We start from the raw sequence: 14,426 nt of genomic DNA, 5'->3' as shown, positions 1-14,426 counted from the left end.
AAGAAGGATCTTGGCAAGTTAGTCCGTCAGCGCAGAGGTCAGGCCGCTGATCCCCGTCCATGGTTCTCCGTCTTTCGCCCAGCCCTTTTGGCAAGAGTCAGCGACCTCCCCGAGTTGCTTCTGCTTCTTCTTCGAGTATGCCAGCAAATCTAGCAGGGTGATTTTTCTTCCTTCGCTTTGCTGGGAAGAAGATACATATTGAAAGGATTGCTCCTCCTCACAACCCCTGTCCTCTAAAAGTTTTCCTTCATTGGGAAAGCTTCATTCCTTCTTTGGACTATCTGATGGTTACCACCGTATGATTTAGCTCGTGGGATCATCTTTAGATCAGATCTTAAAAATTATCACCCACAAAACGGCAGAGTTGTTCTCTCCGCCCAAGAAGGGCAAATGGACTTTGGAGTTAAGATGCAGGGGGGTGAACCAGTATCAACCATGAAAGTCTCAGAGACGGAAGGAAAGCTGGAGAGCCTGGCCACAGCCCTGACCCCGAACAAGAACAGCAGCAACAGCAGTTGTGGGGGTGGAATCAGTAGCAGCAGCAGCGGCAGCAGCCGCGGAGGCAGTGCAAAAGGCTGGCAGTACAGGTATGGCCCTTTCTCCAAGGTGATTTCCTGAGGTAGAGGTGAGGGTGAGTATGCTGGAGTCTGCGATCCTGCAGCTTTTGAATGGTCAAGTTTACTCACTGACTTCCAGAAGCAACTAATTTCATTTGGGCCTCGAATCACAATTTTCATTAGCAAGATTTCATTCATTCATTCGTCCGCTCAACAGGTATTTATTGAGGCCTATTGGAGAATATATAAATGTATCTTTGAACTTCCTCTGCAACTTCCTGGAGTTACTCCTTCCTCTGATTTAATTCTGTACTCACTTCTGTTTTGTGTGCGAGTGTGTGTGTGTTGCAATTTGTTTAGAAGACTGCCTTCTCTGCTTGACTGTAAGGGCGGGGGCTGTTTAACTCAGCTGTCTCCAGAAGCTAGCAAATACTAGGTGCTCAAAATGTGTTTGTCGCGTGCTTGAATGAAATAATTGAATCAGAAAGATTCTTGCCCTCCGGGTGTTTGTGACTTAGAAGGGGAGGGGTACAGATAGTTTAAATGCAGAGGTACATATACTAGTGCCTTGAGTGCCTTGAGTTATCAGGCCACTTAGAAGCTCTCTCTCTTGATGAGAAGTTCTACATTTGTTAATTTTCATTAATATGAATGAAAAATAAGGAACTGGAGGAGAGTCCTGGAGAAGCAACAGTAGTTTTGTTATGTAAAATACAGAGGGATATACTCTTCGAGAATCTTAATGAATGACATTAGGATAGCCCATGGTATTGGAACTAAAGGGATGAATTCTTAAATTTGCCTGATTCTAGTCCTTTTCAGACCTTGTGCTGCTTGTAGTTGTGAAATTTGTGTGAAACTTGAGAGATTAAAGCCAAGATTTTGTGAAGGATATACTTTTATCATGAGTAATATCTATGTATGTGAACTATGCATGACTATATTAACATACAGAACAAAAGTGTAGGTTATAACTTTTATTGGTAAATGATTGTATGACATGAAAGTATATTTGGTTACTGTGAGGTATCTAGGCCCCCTTTTGGAATCAGCATGATGTAATTTTGTATGTGATTTAAGACTAACCATATAAAATTACCAATTACTTGGCAGGGATATTTTGACATGGCTTAAAGCAAGATAAAGTAATATTCCATGTAGTCAGAGATCACATTTCTGGCATCCTCAACTCTCTGAAACCTGGTCTCAACTGAATGGAAAAGTGAAACAAGTTTCTTAGAAGTACCAAGGAGACTTGTCATAAAGCCGTGCACTTGACTCCTGTACTTCCATTCAGAGTCCTATTATCCCTTATTTAGGGTATTACTTAATGGTTATATAATTTTCAAACTGGAATCTATTGGAAGCACAAACAGAAAGGTTATCATGGGAAATGTATCAGAGAAAATGTCATCTGACAATTTGGGACAGTCAAAGATTTGAAAAACTAACACAGGTTCAGCTATATTACTTCCTAGTACAATAATCATAGTCACAGTGACCTTCAGTCATCCAGTAAAGCACACTCGGTTTAAGAAGGTAGAGAAATATATGAAACAGTGGTGAATAATTGCAAAGAAAATAGCTAAACTTAAAAAAAAGATGCTTATGTGTCTACAAAATTCAGTTATGTGGAACTCTTCCCCAAGGATGCAAATAAATAAGGCATTAACGCATTTACATACTGATATATATTTTTATGTTCTTGAGGTTTGTCTAAGGCTATCTTTCAACCTAGCACTCAATCTAATTTATTCCTTTGTCCTTTAGGACAAGCAATTTTCTCCATTGTCCTGTGTTGCTCCCACTTCGTGGCTTCTTCATCTGAGGCTCAAGGTCTCTAGATTTTAAAAACAACAACAATAATAAAAACCAACCTAATTCTTTCCTCTTAAAAAGCAGTTGGTACTCACTGCCTTCCGTTCTTTGAACCTCATTTATTGCTCAACCCATGACAGTTGGCTCTGTTCTCACCAAGGATGTGCATGAAAAACAAGGAATGTTTTTAGATTCTTAATACCAGTTGATTTCTCTGCAAGTATATCTGTTAGAATTCTTTTCTTGAAGTTTTTGATACTGCTTTCTTGATTTCTTTATTCCTCTTACTGTTCCTTTCTCAGTTTCTTTGCTTGGCTCTTTAAAGTTTGGTATGACAGATACCTTATCTTCTTTTCTTATATTACATGTTTTCTTTTTCTTATTGTGTTTCATGTTGTCAGCTCTTTTTGCAACTCAAGAGCCATATATCCAGCTGCCTACCTGTAATTTGCTACTATCCCATTTTTTAAATGGAGATTTCAGGTTATCTCATGGAGTAGTTGAAATTTAGTAAAGATTCTCTGGTTTGACTTTGCAGACTTAGAAATTTAATTAGCATGTTTTCAAAGTTCATAAATGTATCATCTATCATTACTTTGTACCTTTTCGTGGCTGAATAATATTCTGTTATATGAATATATCACATTTTACTTATCCATTCATCAATTGATGGACATTTGGGATGTTTCCATTTTATGGCTATTATGAATACTATGAACATTCATGTTTGTGTGGGAATATGTTTTCATATCTCTTAAGTATATAGCAGGTCTTTGAATAATGCCATTTTGTTATACTGTTAATGAGATGCTGTAGGAACTTAACTCTTGTTTATATCAGTTAGCCTATGGTGAATTGGTTTGGTCATACTTCCTTTTGCCTAGAGTTGTAGAATGTATGGACGACATTAAGTAAGGACTTACTATTACCTAGGAGGGAATTGTTGGGTATACAGTGAATCTTCTGTGTTTAACTCTATGCTTAACTTTTTGAGCAGCTGCCATCCTGACTTTTTACATTCTCACCAGCAATGTATGAGGATTTATTTTTTTCAAATTCTCAACAACACTTGTTATTGTCTGTCTTTTTATTTTAGCCATCCTCATGGTTTTGAAGTGTATCTCATTGTGGTTTTCATTTGCATTTCATTGATGACTAATAGGTTGAGCTCTAGTCATTCTTTTATTTTCTTTGGGGAAATGTTTATTCAGATCCTTTTCCCATTTTTAAATTTAGTTATTTTTTTATTATTGAGTTTTAAGAGTTCTTTATGCATTCTGGGTACAGTTCCCTTATTAGGTATATGATTTGCAAATATTTTCCCCCATTCTATGGTGTATCTTTTCACTTTCTTGATGTTATTCTTTGTAGTACAAAAGTTTTAAATTTTCTTTTTTTCCCCCTTTTGTTTGTACTTGGTGTCACATCTCAGAAACCATTGTCTAGTCCAAGGTCACAAAGATTTATAGAAATGTTTTAATTTAATTTAAGAGCTTTATATTTTAACACATTTAGATCTCTGATCCATTGAGTTAACTTTATGATTAATTGTATTTTTTCTTTTGTGAAATATCTGGTGTTATTTTCTGTATTTTTTGTTAATATACTTGATGTTTATTTTTCCAGTTTACATATTATTATCTTTAAATATCAGTATTTCTTTAAAAATATTTTGTTGGAATATTTTTGTCCTCAATAGGGAAAAGAGTGAAGTGTTTATCTTACATACTTGTCTCACCCACCCAGTTTCCCTCCCTGGAAACATTGTCTCATTAATTTCTTCATTATAGGCCCAGAAAAATTTACATTCTTTATATAATAAATATATAATTATATAGGGTATATTTTAATTTTGTATGGTTAAATTTTTTTCCAAACTGGCTGCAAATATTTTCCTAGGCTTTATATTTTAATTTATTACATATTTTCAGGCATATAAAAAAGTTTTGTAAGTCAGAACTTTTACTCTTTTTTTTCTTTCGCTTCTACTTATAGAAAGTTATTTTTATAAATACGTATTTTCATGTAGTTTTAAAATTATCTGGGCCCTGGCTGGTGTGGCTCAGTGGTGGGGTGCCGGCCTGCAAATCTAAGGGCGCTGGTTTGACCCCTGTCTAGAGCACATGCCTGGGTTGCAGGCCAGGTCCCCAGTAGGGGGTGTGCGGATGTCAACATACGTTGATGTTTCTCTCCCTCTCTTTTTCCCTCCCTTCCCCTCTGTCTAAAAATAAATTAATAAAATCTTTTAAGAAATGACTTTGTTTTACATTTATTTTTAATCTGCCTGGAATATATAGATAGTATGTTATCTATTACTTTGCTATGAAGTACTCCCAAACTTAATGTATTGAAAAAGCAACATTTTTTATCTCAGCGTCTGTGGGTTAGGAATCTTGGTGCAGCTTAGCTAGATTCCCTGGCTTTGGGTCTTTCACAAGGCTGCAGTCATCTTGAGGCCCAACTGGGAAGGAGCCACTTCCTGGCTTACTCACATGGCTCTTGGCAAAAATTCAGTTATTTTTGCCTTCTGAACAAAGACCACATTTCCTCATGAACTGACTGCTAGTGGCTTCCTTTGGTTCCTGGCCCATGGGCTGCTCCACAGAGCAGCTTACTTACTACTTGGCAGCCTGATTCCTCAGAGAGAGGAAATAAGAAGGCAAGAGAGTGCTAGCAATACTGAAGTCATAAAGTCTTTTGTAACCAAAGCATGGAAGTGAAGTCACATAACTTTTCACTATTCATTAGAAGCAAGTGATGAGGTTCAGCCCACACAAGGGTGTGAATACCAGCAGGTTGAGATCATTGGAAGACATGCAAGAAGGTGCCTATTATAGATGTTAATGTAAAGATACTTTTCAGGGGTGTCCAACCTTTTGGCATCTCGGGCCACACTGGAAGAAGAAGAGTTGTTTTAGGCCACATATTAAATATATTGTGACACATAATCACAAGAAAATCTTACAATGTTTTAAGTAAATTTACGATTTTGTGTTGGACTGCATTCATATCCATCCTGGGCGGCAATCTAAATCTAAAGTTTAGATTGTCATATATTGTTGAGATAGATTTGACAGGCAATTGGAAATTTGTTTCTAAAGTTGAAAGTTTGGGACTGAATCTGCTGCTTGGGAAATAAGAGGACTTATAAGGGGGTGCAATTGTTGATCAGTTGCGTTGACCTAGATACGAGGTAATAAAGGGAACGTGTCAGTAGGCTGGAAAAGAAGGAAACAGCATTGATTTTCAACTGGTGTGCCACAAGAGTTTTTAAAACATGCAATACCTGACTAGTTAGGGGCTCTGACTTCTTTTCCCTGAGATTGTCAAAAAAATGACAACAGCCAAAACAACAATAGCCATGTGGTATGAATGACTCAAAAATTATACCTATTTTTTGTCAGATTGGCAACAAATATATTTTTTCACGTGCCACAGAATTTTAGTAATTTATGTGTGTTGTGAGATGAAGAAGGTTGAAATTTGCTGCATTAGAGAAAGATTGGTAGACATTGGTGATTGACTGGGTGGAAGGTGAGGATGAGATAAGGAAGTACAATTGACTTCACTCATCCAGATTTGAAACTTTGGACAGTCTACAGGAAGAAAAGATTTAGAGAGTCAAATGATATGTTTGATTTTAGGTTTGTTGAGCTTAAGTTGCAAGAATGGTTAAGTGGCATATCCATCAGTACCTTAGACACACAGGGCATTAGAAGTGTGGATCATTCCCTTTATAGTATCTAGGATGTTTTCACTTCTATCATCACATTTACTTTTTTAAAGAAATTTCTCACCTGAGATATGTATATTGATTTTAGAGAGAGAAGGAGGGGGGGAGAGAGAATAAAAAACACTGATGTGAGAAAGGAACAGCTATTGGTTGCTTCCCATACATGCCCCAACTGGGGACTGAACTTGCAACCCAGGTATGTGCCCTGACTGGGAATCAAACCCACTCCAACCAACTGAGCCACCTGGCCAGGGCTATTATCACATTTAAACCTTACAACAGTTCTTGAGGACATTGTTACTCTCATTTTACAGTTGAAGAAATGGAAGTCAAAATGAGTTGGCCAAATTATAGAGCCAGTAAATAAATAGAACTTTTATTCTTAGGTAGTTATTTTCATGGAGGTATTAAAAATAGATAAGTTCTCTAAAGGAATGAATAATTATTGACAAATAATTAGTTTAGATCATGGTGGTTTCATCCTTTACTAGTATTCTGACACATGCGGCAAATATTTTTGAGCCTCTGTCATGTGTAAAACCCTCTGAAGCCCAAATTAATGTGTACACTCAGCAAAAAATAAAGTAGGAACCCCAGTGCTTATTTTGGGAGGATCATGAAAAAGAATCAGAAAATGGAAGAACTTCAGCTGCATTTGCAAAATCTATCAAGATGACCTATTTTTTTAACCAAAACTGAGAAGTGAATGTATTAGATTAGCCTTAAATTTTCTTCTTTTCAGAGTAATTGATACTTATATAATGCAATCTCCTCACTATTTAAGAGGAAATGAATTTCTTTTTTAAAATTTTTTCAATAAATATTTTAAAATTATTATATGTCAGGAACATTGCTAAATTCTGAGTCTAAAAGTGGACAATGAAGTATTCAGTTTGGGAGAGTACTTAAATTCTAATTGATTAAAGAACAAACTGTTATGTGAGTATAGAAGTTCAGGTAAAGTTTTCCAAAAGAAGCAGGCTCATCATGTTCATATATATATGTGTGTGTGTGTGTGTGTGTGTGTGTAAACAATTGATATATATATCAAATTTTCCAAAAGAAGTAGCCTCATCTTTTATTTATTTATAAATGTATATATAATTGATTATGCTATTACAGTTGTCCTGATTTTCCTCCTTTGCCCCCCTCCACCCAGTACTCTCTACTCCCTCAGCCAGTCCTCCCTCCTTCGTTCAGGTCCATGGGTCATGCGTATAAGTTCTTTGGCTACTCCATTTCCTACACTGTACTTTACATCCCCATAGCTATTCTGTAACTACCTATTTGTACTTCTTAATCCCCTCACCTCTTCACCCATTCCCTCACACACTTCTCCCATCTAGCAACCATCAACATGGTCTCCATATCCATGATTCTGTCTCTGTTCTTGTTAGCTTAGTTTGTTTTTTAGATTTCATTGTTGATAGATACGTGTTTATTGCCATTTTATTGTTCATTGTTTTGATATTCTTTTTCTTAAGTCCTTTTAACATTTCATATAATATTGGTTTGGAGATGATGAACTCCTCTAGTTTTTTCTTGTCTGGGAAGCTCTTTATCTGCCCTTCTGCTCTAAATGATAGCTTTAGTGGGTAGAACAGTCTTGGCTGTAGGTCCCTGCTATTCATGACCTTGAATATTTTTTGGAAATCCCTTTCAGCCTGCAAAGTTTCTTTTGAGAAATCAGCCAACAGTCTTATGGGAAGTCTCCTGTAGGTAACTAACTTCTTTTCTCTTGCTGCATTTGAGATTCTGACTTTGTCTTTAACCTTTGGTATTTTAATTATGATGTGTCTTGGAGTGGGCCTCTTTGCATCCATCTTGTTTGGGACACTCTGTGCTTCCTGAATTTGCATGTCTATTTCCTTCACGAAATTAAGGAAGTTTTCTTTCATTATTTTTTCAAATAGGTTTCCAATTTTTTGCTCTTCCTCTTCTCCCTCTGGCACCCCTATGATGTGAATGTTGGGCCTCTTGAAGTTGTCCCGGAGGCTGATTATACTACCAAGATTTATGCCCTAATGTAGTGGGTGTCCTGTAGGGTCCAGTAGCATTGCGTCCCCTATCACTCAAGCTGGATACTTGAGTTGCTCCCCTGGTGTGGCCTGAGTATACCCTCCTTTCGTAGTTGAGCCTTAGCTACTGTTGGCAGATCAATGGGAGGGATCTACACAGACCAGTCAGCTGCAAGGATTGGCTGTGACCACTAAGCACCAACCTCTGCCCTCTATGGAGGTTCAGCTCTGCGGGGGCAGAATGGTGGTGCTCCATTGTGGTCCATAGCCATCCACTGGGTGTGCAGGCTCTGGGATTTCCCAGGCGGTACAGGCCAGGGTTAGCCCCTACCTGTGTTTTGCCCAGGGCCATCCTGCCTGAACTTTAAACCAATCTGAGATGGCTGTTATTTGTGCTGGGTTTGGAGATTCCCAGGCAAAGCCAAGCTGTAAATCTAGGTTGACGGTTGCTAGTGCCAGGCCTGGGGTTCACTGAGGCCAGCTGTTGCTTGTTTGAGAGGATTTAGGAAGTTGTGCAGTATGAGCCAAGACCAGCCTTTCATATGAAAAAACATCTTGGGTGGGCCTGTAAATTGGGTGGGATGGAGTATCTGGGGATCTTCCAAGACAGATCAAACAGTGTTAGCCAGGGTGATGGAGTCTCAGACATGGCACCAGATTGCTGGCTCTGTGGCTCTGTAGGGAAAGGGTTTAGAAAAGGGACAATGGCATCTGCTTGCCTTAATGCCAGACACTTCAGTTTCTCCCAGTATGCCACTAGTGCTAGAGCTTAGAGGGAGTAAGTCTGAGTAGGTGAGTCCGTGTGTGGGTTCTTTAAAAGGAACTGCTGGGGGCTCCTGAAGTTTCTTCCACTGACTCAGTCCCTGCTGGGTTTTGCTGCCAAAAGATATGTGGACTTATCTGCCTGGCATGGGAACCCTGGGCTGGGAAGCCTGGTGTGGGACTGGGACTCCTTGCTATCCCTTCTGAGTTTTTGTCCACCACACATGGGTGTGGAACCAGCCCATTCTGCATCTGTGCCCCTTCTACCAGTCAGGATGGATGTGGTGTCTTTAATTCCGTAGTTGCCAGACTTCCATTCAACTCCATTTCTGACGGTCCTGAGTGATGGTTGTTCTGTATTTTAGTTGTAATTTTGGTGTGGCTGTGCGAAGAGGCAAGCCATGTCTGCCTACGCTGCCATCTTAACTGGAAGTCCAAGGAAATTAAATTTCTTCATTCTGGAGTCTTTCTTCCTTTTTCATAGTAAATGTTCAAAGTTTATTAAATGTGCATGTTTGTATTATTTTTATATTCTGCATATGAGCTTTCAGAAAAATTTACAAATCTGCAAATCTGCCTCTTGTTTATTCAAGTGGACAGAAGAGAATTACCCAGAGGAGGAACTGAAAAGCATATTTGGGTATATGATAAGCATGCTTTTTTTTATTTGGGTTCTGTGATGGCCAATTACCATTAACAAACTGGCAGGCTTTTTTTCCTTGTTAGCAAATAGTTATGTGTTTCAGTACATGTGTAGAAGTCTACAAATGTATAGTATAGAAAGAATTTTTGTGGTCAAAACTTGTGCCTTCCACTCTAAATAATTCTTTCAAAAGAAAAAGTATTTACAAACAGAGGAAGGAGATCTGCCTAAATATAACCTAATGTTTACTGTCTTTTAGTTTTTACCACTTGTTTTGAGGATAATTTGAAGAAAACATCTTAAATGTTTGGGTTTTTTTTTCTCTGTAGGGGTTAAGGAAAGTTGAATGTATATTTCCATACCCTAGTTTTTGTTTTCCTTCTCTTGAATCTGCTATAGATGCTAGTAAAAACAAAAGAATGACTATTTATACACATGTAACTGAAAACTATAAAACAGTGTTCCAAATTATTCTTTTTAGTTCTTCTCAAATAAATCACATAGTTTAAGTCCCAGAGGTTATCATTCATCAAATAGAGTTGTGGGAACTTTTGCCTTTTTAATCTATTGTTTTTGCTTTTGAAAATAGTGGAAAATATTTTTGATGTAAATCATATTGCCTTGAAGAGAAAGAACATCTTTGTTTCCTTTGAGTGAACATGTTCCATTAGGTCAGAATCTTCCCCTGTACTGACTTTGTTTAGAAAAATGATTTGTGTTCAGACTTATTCAGGTTAAATTTAAAACTAAATTACCTGTTTAAATAGTTACATTATTGTTTTGGCATTACAACACTGGGTTTTAGGGCAATTTATAGAGCAGTTCAGTTTGTTGGTGAAAGAACGGGATTTTCTTTTTGGTTTATTAGGTGTTGTAACAAAGTATGTCTTCCCACTCAGTCCCTGAATTTGAGTTTTGGCTGCCTTTTCAGTTTACTTGCATTGCTGTTCTTGAGGTTAGCTGGAAGGTCCCTCAGGGGATAAACTTAAGTCTGTGATTGCTACTGGCTACAGCTGGAAACCCTAGGTAGCTGGATGGAAGGGAGAGAAAATGAGAAGGAACAAGAGGGAAAACAGGAAAAGGAAAAGAACATAGCAAAGAGATACAGACAGAGATGGAGGTAGGGAGGAAGAGAAGGGAATGAAATGAAATGAAAATGTGATCTGCAAATCCAGGAGTTACAGATTTGGGGAGAAACCCAACTGTATTCTGAGAGAGAAAGAAAGCAAGAAGAGCCCTGGCCATCGTGGCTCAGTTGATTGGGCATTGTCCACAAAGGTCATTGGTTCAATTCCTGGTCAGGTCACACGCCTGGGTTGTAAGCCAGGTCCCCAGTTGGGGGCATGTGAGAGGGAACCAATTGATGTTTTTCTCCCTCTCATTCTCCTTCCCTTCCCTTCTCTCTAAAAATAAATAAGTAAAATCTTAAAAATAAAAGCGACGAGTTTATAAAAACAGAAAAGGTGTGGCCTTCAAAGGGATTACATCAATTCTGAAAGCTGTGATTGGTGCTGGCAAGCACACGTACACTATGCTATACATAATTAATTGCTTAAATCTGTTGCCAAGTGAAAATTTATTTTTTAATAGAGAGTTCAGTGATGCAGAGCCAGTTCCAGAAACTGCATCATTACAGAGTCATTTGGTTTAGCCCAGTTTAAATTCATTTTTCACATGAGGAAGGTGAGTTAGCTCAGCTTCCCAGATGCCTCCAGGCTCTGTTTTAGATTGTTCTCTTGAAATATTGTTACCAAACAGAAATGGGGTTCTACTTCCCAATGCCCATAGACAAACTCTGGAGACAGAAGTTTGGTAAAAAAGGAAAGAAGTCATTTATTCAAAAGCTACACAGTTTTGGAAGAATGGCAAGCTTCTGCCTCAGAGTCCCTCCTCTTCAGAACACTCAGAGAAAAACCCTTCCACCCTCTGCCAGACCAATCCAAGGCTGCACCCAGAGTTTCTTTTCCTATTTAAAAATACATTCCTTTGGTAAACTGCAGGCATCCGCTGAATTGGCCTTGAAGGTGCTCCATTTCTTTCCCTATGACCGTTGGGCCTCAGTTTGGAGTCTGTGTGCATTCTGCCCTTTCTTCTGTTCACTGCCCACCAGCTTAGCACCTGCACGCTATCCCTCCAGCTGTCAGCTCGCTGATGCATCCCTTCACCACGCTAAGCAGGGTCACACGTCACTAGTCACCTACGCCTGCCACCACTTCTCACTGCAGGTGTTAGGGGCCTGCTACTTGGCCACATGGCTACAGTGCCTGCCAGTCCATGAGTGCTCCTGTCCCCCAACAGGGTGAGTGAAAGGAAAGAACTACATGTTTCTCCCTACCCTTTGTTGAAATCTCCCGGCCCAAAATCCTGTGGCTCTGGAAGGATTACATATTCCATGCTTCTCAGCACATCCCATCCTTTTCCCAGGCTGCACTGGCAGGCCAGCACCTCCCCTGCTACCATGTTATGGAAGGTAATAAGAGGACTTTTTCCTCCGTCAGCCACCCTCTCCATCCTCACACAGACTCTATTCAAGGCTTCTTCCTGCTACATCTCTGCCCAGGGCAGGGAATCTGTTGTCACACATTGCACAATGCCACACTACCCAGCATTTCCTGCAACCCCTCCCTCACTCTGGGGAGTGCAATCTCTCCCGTGCTGCCTCAGGACCTCTCTCCTCTCCCCAGTGATCTGGCCAGATCTCCCTGTATTAATATAACTCCATTTTGTAGGTTTTCTTTCACGTTTCCCCCTTTTGATCAAGGTATTTCTGTAGAAAGCATCAATAGTCATTGATGACTATTGGAAATATCATTGGTCCATCTTTGAAAAAGTAGCAGTGATCCCTCATCACTGGAAGGCTCATGTCTGGTATGTCATGTCCCATGTAGAAGGGAAATAAGTCTGAGTGTGCAGTAAGAGAGCTTATGGCCATATTTTAGCAATAAGGAGAGTTTCTGGAAGCAGAGCTAAGTCACATATTCCTTGGATCAGTAGTTCTCTGTAGAGGGTTTCTCAGTTGGATTTATTAATTGTAATATCTCTAGACAATGGGCTACTGTTTCTTTACAGTAAATCAGATCTCCTTTCAGCAGTGCAGGTTCATACATTCCTTGATTTAATCTCATGGGTCTGTCAGTAATAATTTCAAAAGGAGACAGTCTATTTTTGGCAAAGGAAGTAGAGTAATTTCAGGTTGAGTAATACCAAGGGAAGAGCCTTAGGTCAAGGCAGGTTAAAAGACACTACAAGTTTTGCCAATTGAGTTTTGAGTTTTGATTACCCAGTTAGTCCCTTCTACAAGACCAGAGGACTGGGGGTGATAAACACAATGGAAATGTTAAGTCAACCAGATTTTATAAATGGATTGTGTAATTTGTCCTGTGAAGTGGAGGTCTGTGGGGATTCCCCAAGTTGTTCTTCTCTTCTAGGGGAAAGAACTCTTTTCTTTCTGGGGAAAGTTCTTCTCTAGGAGTTTTTTATTTATTGCCGAGGCTGTGGCTCTGCTGCCTGGGAGTGCTTTCACCCAGTGAGAAAACATACAAATCATTCTAACACATTTATAACCTTGAGGAGGGGGCAGACCTCAAAGGGTCCAAAAGGCAAGGGAAAATGCCCCATACAGGTATGAAAGAGCTTTCTAGGGTAGTGCTTAGGCTAGATATGGCATTAATGATATACCAGTGAAGTTCTCTTTGGAAATGGCTTCCAGTAGTATTGTTTTTTTTTCCCCCCATAGAGCCATTTTGTAAGTGTTGGAATGAGTTAAGTCATGTGCATATTGTAGTATGTGATGTTGTGTGCAGTCCGGGAGGAGTGGTCAAGCATTTTTGATGTAGTGATAAGTTTCTTTTGGGGTCAAATTTACAGCCTTGTTGTAAGCATTTCTTTCTATTTTGTCAACCAGCTAAATGCTGTGCTTCCATAATGTTTTCTTTTAAATCTCCAGTTACTTTAGCTGGTGGTGTAGGTGCTTCTATTGGGGGCTGAGATTGTTTTAATGTTTCTAACTTAGCAGCAGCAGCCAAATGATTACTTCTACTTTCCTCATTGTTTGCCATTGAATGTCCAGGGATTTTTGTAATTGCTAAAGATTTAAGTAATTGGATAGCCTCTATGAGTTCTAAAACATAAGAACTGATGTTTATCTTTTGTCTGGAAGATCTCAGGAATCCTCTCTGTTTCCAGAGCATACCAGAGTCACAGGCAACACCAAAGATATATCTGCTGTCAGAATAAATGTTAGCTATCTTTGGCTGGATTGCAAGCATAGAGCAGAAGTTGCCTGAGGACTATCTTTAGTGGTTTTATTTAGAGAGATGATTGCATAGCCTGCTTGATAGTGGCCTATTTCATCCTTTTAAAAAAAGTTTAGGTCATTTCCTCAGTCACACCAGCCACCCCAAGGGACGTGAACCCACAACCAGCAGTATGTTGCGACTGGAGATGGCTATGGCCTTGATCATCGAGGTCTTCACCCCATGCATGGGCACAGATGGCACCGTGCAGAGCCTGAACAAGTGGGAGATGAAGGTGCTCCTGGAGAAGAAGCTGTTGGGCTTCCTGCAGAGTGGAAGGGACAAGGAGGCCATGGACAAACTGCCCAGGGACCTGGATGCTGATGGAGATACCATGGTAGACTTCAACAAGTTCATAGAGTTTGTGGCTGCCATCACAACCGTTTGTCACTCGTGCTTCCAGCAGAAGGGACTCAACTGAGGTCCTGCAGACCCAGATTCCTGAAGAGGGCCCAGGGAGCAGGGCCCTGGCATCCAGAAAGCTCTAGGCGGCAATTATTTCTGTGGGCTGAGTGAGCTGATGGCTGTCTGATTAATAAAATGCATTAATTAATTAGTGAAATGAAAAAAATAGTTTATTTTAGATAGAGAGGAAGGGAA

At 39.5% G+C, this 14,426-nt stretch overlaps 2 protein-coding genes across 3 annotated transcripts in view; both read left to right on the top strand.

Moving 5' to 3' along the window:
- The first annotated feature begins 382 nt into the window (after window positions 1-382).
- The window catches only part of OSBPL11 (oxysterol binding protein like 11), a 99,437-nt gene continuing 85,393 nt past the window's right edge, over window positions 383-14,426 (top strand). Inside the window, exon 1 of one of the 2 annotated variants that reach the window (XM_045851577.1) lies at window positions 383-587. In XM_045851577.1, coding sequence (XP_045707533.1) covers window positions 391-587 — 197 coding nt within the window. In that variant the 5' untranslated portion in view covers window positions 383-390. Of the gene's footprint in view, window positions 588-618; window positions 775-14,426 lie in introns of those variants that run through there. The other variant, XM_045851578.1, reaches the window with a different exon arrangement.
- Window positions 13,960-14,247, top strand: LOC123826919 (protein S100-P-like). The gene has a single exon (XM_045851146.1). The coding sequence runs from the start codon at window positions 13,960-13,962 to the stop codon at window positions 14,245-14,247; it is 288 nt and encodes a 95-aa protein (XP_045707102.1).

The sequence above is a fragment of the Phyllostomus hastatus genome, unplaced genomic scaffold (genome assembly GCF_019186645.2).
Source record: "Phyllostomus hastatus isolate PE091 unplaced genomic scaffold, TTU_PhHast_1.1 phas_contig_86, whole genome shotgun sequence".
Lineage (NCBI taxonomy): Eukaryota > Metazoa > Chordata > Mammalia > Chiroptera > Phyllostomidae > Phyllostomus > Phyllostomus hastatus.
This window is presented reverse-complemented; position numbering and strand designations above follow the sequence as displayed.

Bases quoted from the DNA above. Each gene is read 5' to 3' on its own strand.
- LOC123826919 (XM_045851146.1), top strand. From the start codon at position 13,960: ATGTTGCGACTGGAGATGGCTATGGCCTTGATCATCGAGGTCTTCACC.